Source organism: Capsicum annuum, chromosome 7 (genome assembly GCF_002878395.1).
Source record: "Capsicum annuum cultivar UCD-10X-F1 chromosome 7, UCD10Xv1.1, whole genome shotgun sequence".
In the NCBI taxonomy this organism is placed as follows: Eukaryota; Viridiplantae; Streptophyta; class Magnoliopsida; order Solanales; family Solanaceae; genus Capsicum; species Capsicum annuum.
In genome coordinates, this window is record NC_061117.1 from 5,774,789 (window position 1) to 5,779,793 (window position 5,005).

General features: G+C 29.1%; 1 protein-coding gene across 1 annotated transcript; it reads left to right on the top strand.

The window, feature by feature from the left end:
* Positions 1-469: 469 nt before the first annotated feature.
* On the top strand, positions 470-2,348 carry LOC107856678 (temperature-induced lipocalin-1). The gene is made up of 2 exons (XM_016701650.2): positions 470-956; positions 1,930-2,348. The coding sequence occupies exons 1-2, from the start codon at positions 585-587 to the stop codon at positions 2,113-2,115; spliced, it is 558 nt and encodes a 185-aa protein (XP_016557136.1). The 5' UTR covers positions 470-584; the 3' UTR covers positions 2,116-2,348.
* Positions 2,349-5,005: the final 2,657 nt, after the last annotated feature.

Here is a 5,005-nt window from a genome sequence, read left to right on the forward strand (position 1 = left end):
AAATTTAAACATTTGGAAATTATTTTTAAAATATTATGAATTAACTTTTTTCATATTAATAAACTAAAAAATCATCTTGAAAAATTAGTTAAAAGTAATACGATTTGACTATTTACAAATAAAACATGACAAAGTAAAAATTAAATTAATACATTACAAAATTTTTTTTCTAATCCTATGATTGTTTGGTATACTAGATGGGATAAGTAAGAATATTCTATGAATTGTGATATTTTATAAAATTATTTTATCCTATTTTACTAAATAATAATTTCGCTATTTTAATATAAATAATAAAATAAAATAATTTTAATATTAAATAATATTTTATATTAAATATGAAATAAAATTAATTTAAAATTTATTTCAAAATTATTTTTCTTTTATGTTGTCCGAATCTTGGAGAGCAAGACACTAGTACTTTCTTGAAATTTGACGTTACACCTCAACACCTTTATATATCTTGTCCCACCAAACCTTATCAAGAAAGCAATCCAAAAGCAACAAAAAAACCCTTATTACAAAAACCATTTTCTCCCAACACTCTCAAAAATAAACTCTTTCTTGAAATTTTGCAAAAAAAAATGACCACAAAAGAGATGGAAGTAGTGAGAAACTTAGATGTTGAAAGGTACATGGGGAGATGGTATGAAATTGCCTCATTTCCCTCAAGATTTCAGCCCAAAGATGGAGTGGACACAAGGGCTACTTACTCTTTGAATCCAGATGGGACAATACATGTGTTAAATGAGACATGGAGTGGTGGTAAAAGAGGTTCAATTGAAGGCACTGCTTATAAAGCTGATCCAAAAAGTGATGAAGCTAAACTCAAAGTGAAATTTTATTTACCTCCTTTCTTGCCAATTATTCCAATTACTGGTGATTATTGGGTTCTTTATATTGATCATGATTATCAATATGCTTTGATTGGTCAACCTAGTAAGAAGTATCTTTGGGTAAGTTCTCTTTTCATATGTAGTTAAGAATTTCTAACTTGTTCTAACTAGTCCAAGTCTAACATAGATAACTCTATAAAGTAACTTTGTCTGGGCTTAGTGTACAGGTATAGGTTATTAACTCTAATTTAGGTTACTTTGTTGAGGTTTAGACTTGGAAAAAAAAAATATCGAACATATTATTATGGTAGGAAGTTAAATATATAGTTACATCATTTTTATCAAAAAAACAAGAGATAAGCATCTAATACCTTTATAATCAAATAATCAATTTTAGCCTATCTTTTGTCATTCTTTTATATTGCCGTGATATTTTTATTATATAAAATGGAGTTTATGTTGAAGGTGTCATGTTAGCTAAAAAGAATAATAAAATATATTATAAAATTTAGTTCAGGCTAATAAGAATTTAGCGAAGTTGGAGTGTGTCGTAATAAATTTTGATCATAGTTTAGAGAGATATTAGACATTTTACTTGTGTAGTTCAGGCTAATAAGAACTTAGCGAAGTTGGAGTGTGTCGTAATAAATTTTGATCATAGTTTAGAGAGATATTACATATTTTACTTGTGTCGCAAGACGGTTCTTTTATCTTATTGAGAATGATATTTTTTTTTTTTAATAATTGTGGTGTTTGAAAAATTGTTACGTATTTTGTTATTAAATTTATTGGATTCTTAGCTTGTCATCAATAATAAATATCAGGTAATTTTATCCATCAAATCAAAAAAATATTTTTTTCTTCAAATTAGGAAAGATATAAAGAACCACCTTCTTTTTTATCGCTAGCTACTTGTATTTTAACCCTCAGATGTTATTTTTTTATCGCTAGCTGCTTGAATTTTAACCTGAAACCTCATATTTACTTGTTGCACAGTGTTAACAATTAATTTCACATTTTAAGGAGGTTTATCTACTATTATCTTTTAATATCAATTATGTTATATTTTAACAAAATATTATTTGATTGACAGATATTATGTAGGCAACCACATCTTGATGAGGGAATATACAACCAACTTGTTGAGAAGGCTAAAGAAGTAGGGTATGATGTGAGCAAACTTCACAAGACACCTCAAGCTGATCCACCACCAGAGAGTGAAGATGCACCAAAGGACACAAAAGGAATTTGGTGGCTCAAATCAATCTTTGGAAAATAATCATATTAGTAAATATGATTTAAAAAAAAATAAATCAAGATTTACAATAAAAATTATGAAAAGTTGTCTTGTATAAAAAGGTTTGTTTTGAAGTTTAAATGGTTTTAAGGTTGTAATTTTCTTAGGCATCTTTGTAAAAGTTGGTAGTAGTGTGTATTGTAAGAAAGTTTGTTATCAATTTTGCATAAGAATTTGTGAGTATGAGAAATTTGGATATTTATTTGTTTCTTTTATTTTTGAGGTAACTGCCTATCAAAAATAGTTTTTTTTATTTGAACATTTTTTTTATTTGAACAGTAATGATATGGTTTATATATTTTATTTTTTTTAAATTTATTTTGTGGGATTATACGAGTTTGTGTTATTGTTGTTTTATTGGGATGAAACTCTGGAATTCTGTGTACTTTGCGTCTTAAAATTTTATATACTTTGTGCTGTGTAAGTTTGTCAGACTTTCATATGAATTTATGAGTTAAAATATTGGATATTTATTAGTTTATCGAGAGAAAGGGTCAGTCAAAGTTCCCCACGATTTTTCAATTTTTTAAAATTAATTTTTTTGTAAAATCGACCCAATCCCTCATTTATTTTTCATGTATTTCTTCACGAAATAATGATCCGAGAAACATTGACTTATTTAAAAAAAAAAAAAAAAGTACATTGTTTACACTATAAGAATATGGTTAAATTGTGACGGAATATTTGAGATGGAATAATTTTGACTAATTTATGATGGATTATTTTTGTATAAATATAAAAATTTTAATTTTTTTATTTTTACATAAAAATTCAAAGAGTAATTGATTTGTGACAATATTTTGACAAATTTAAATATAATTTTTGTGACAGATATATTTTTTGTCACAAATTAAAATTGATGTGAAAAAATAATAACTGTCACAAATCCGTTACTAAATTTGTGACAGATTAAACATTCTATCACAATATTTTTTTTTAAAAATAACTAATGTAATAAAAAATTGTGACAAATTTATTTCGTCACAATAAAAAAAATATATTTAAATATATTTTTGATAGATTTATTTTCGTCAAACTCAGAAATGGGCAATTTCCCTCAAATTTTTTTTAACGTTTTCGATTTCCCTCAATTTTATTTTTTACATCTTTTTCAGTTTCCCTTCAAATCCTTCATTTTCATTTTAATTTCTTCACAGTGCCAGTTTTCCTCAAACCCTCCACTTTCTTTCTTCATTGTGCACAAGAAATCGAATTAACTAGGTGAGTTTGCTTTTTAGGGACGAGAGTTGAAAACTTGCTAAAGGTCGAATTTTGTTGTGTCTTCATCGAACAGGTAAGTGTTGACAGTTGTGGCAATAGTTAATAGATGTAAGATTGTTTGTGGTGATTGCAAATGCACCCAGTGCTGATTACAATAGATATATTGTAAAATTCTGGCTCCGACACTTTATCTATGTATTGATTTCATGAATCATAAGGTACTGTTTTCTTAATCAACATGAACTTGGCAGAAAATAGATTATAATGGATGTATCCTTGTAGAGAAAACAATGACTGGGTCAAGGTTAATTTTAATTGGCATTCTTACCCAAGGGTGTCAAGTTGGGGTTGTCTCGAACTGACCCAATCCTGTAGTCTTACATTTAGTTTGGTACTTGACAGGAGCCCTTCAAGTATGGTTGCAGTGTAGTCTTTTAAGTGTGATTGCATTGTTTATGGACATAAAAATTAGTATGTTCAACTTCAACTAATTTGATTATTGTAACACCTAGCCTAAGTTTGAGGTAGTGGATCTACTTATTTACCGGGACTGGTCTGCCTTCCGTTAGTGTTGATAGTCGATAGATGTAGATTGTCCGTGCTGATTGCAAATGCACCCTGTGCTGATTATGACCTTGTTCTATTCATCTTTGTGTTGTTTCATTCTTCACTTGTTTAGCTTTTTGCAATTGATTCTCTAGAGAAAGAACTCGGGTAGTTATTGATATTCTAGGTTGTGAACTAGTGATGACTCCAATGACCATAACCGTAATATAGCTTGTTTCTTTCATTGTTAACTCCATAAGAAGTTGGTTTCTGTCGTGTTTATATTTTAATTCAACGAATTGAGGTGATTTCTTTATATATGGTTATTGTATGGTTATTGTCGCAAAAGATGCACTAGGGATATAAGTGTATCGTGGCCAATGCTAGTGTTCGCTCCATTACAGTATGTTTCATTCTAACTAGGAAGCTAACAAAAGAGCAAAAATATGGCTTAAGCTAAAGAAACTGGACTGATGTGAACTGAAAAATCTAGATATGAGTCAACACTATAGGTACAATAGACCTTTAGCTTTTGAAAAATAGGAAGGAATAGAAATTTCACCAAAACATCTGTGATTCCTATTTTGCAATCGAACACAAAAGATACAAAAAAGATCATCTTCCAACACAAAAGATACAATAAAGGATCATCTTCCAGACTTTCTTGATGGCTCTGTCAACTTTCCAACTATTCTAGCCTTCAACTGCTTCTTTAATGCCTTGAGGTATGATCCAGATTATATGCATGGATAGAAACATAGACCACATATCTGTAGCTACTGGGAAATGTCAACAGATTCTGAATTCTGATAGTACATGTAACCTTCTGCCTACCAGCTGAATTTTTCTTCTGTAGAGGTTGTCTTGCATGACAAGCTTCTCTGAGAACTGTCCATGAGAAGCATACAACTTTTGTGGGAAGCTTGATATTTTCATTAACTTTAGTAGTGTTATCCTTGTTAACAGAGTGATTTTAGGAAATAATTCATTCAGATAAAGCCTGTTAAGAATGTACTTAAGCTAATTAATAAAATTTTGAATGGGTGAATATAGGAGAAACGTCTGAAATATGTTAGGGGCAGTCTATATATACAAAACTATGACG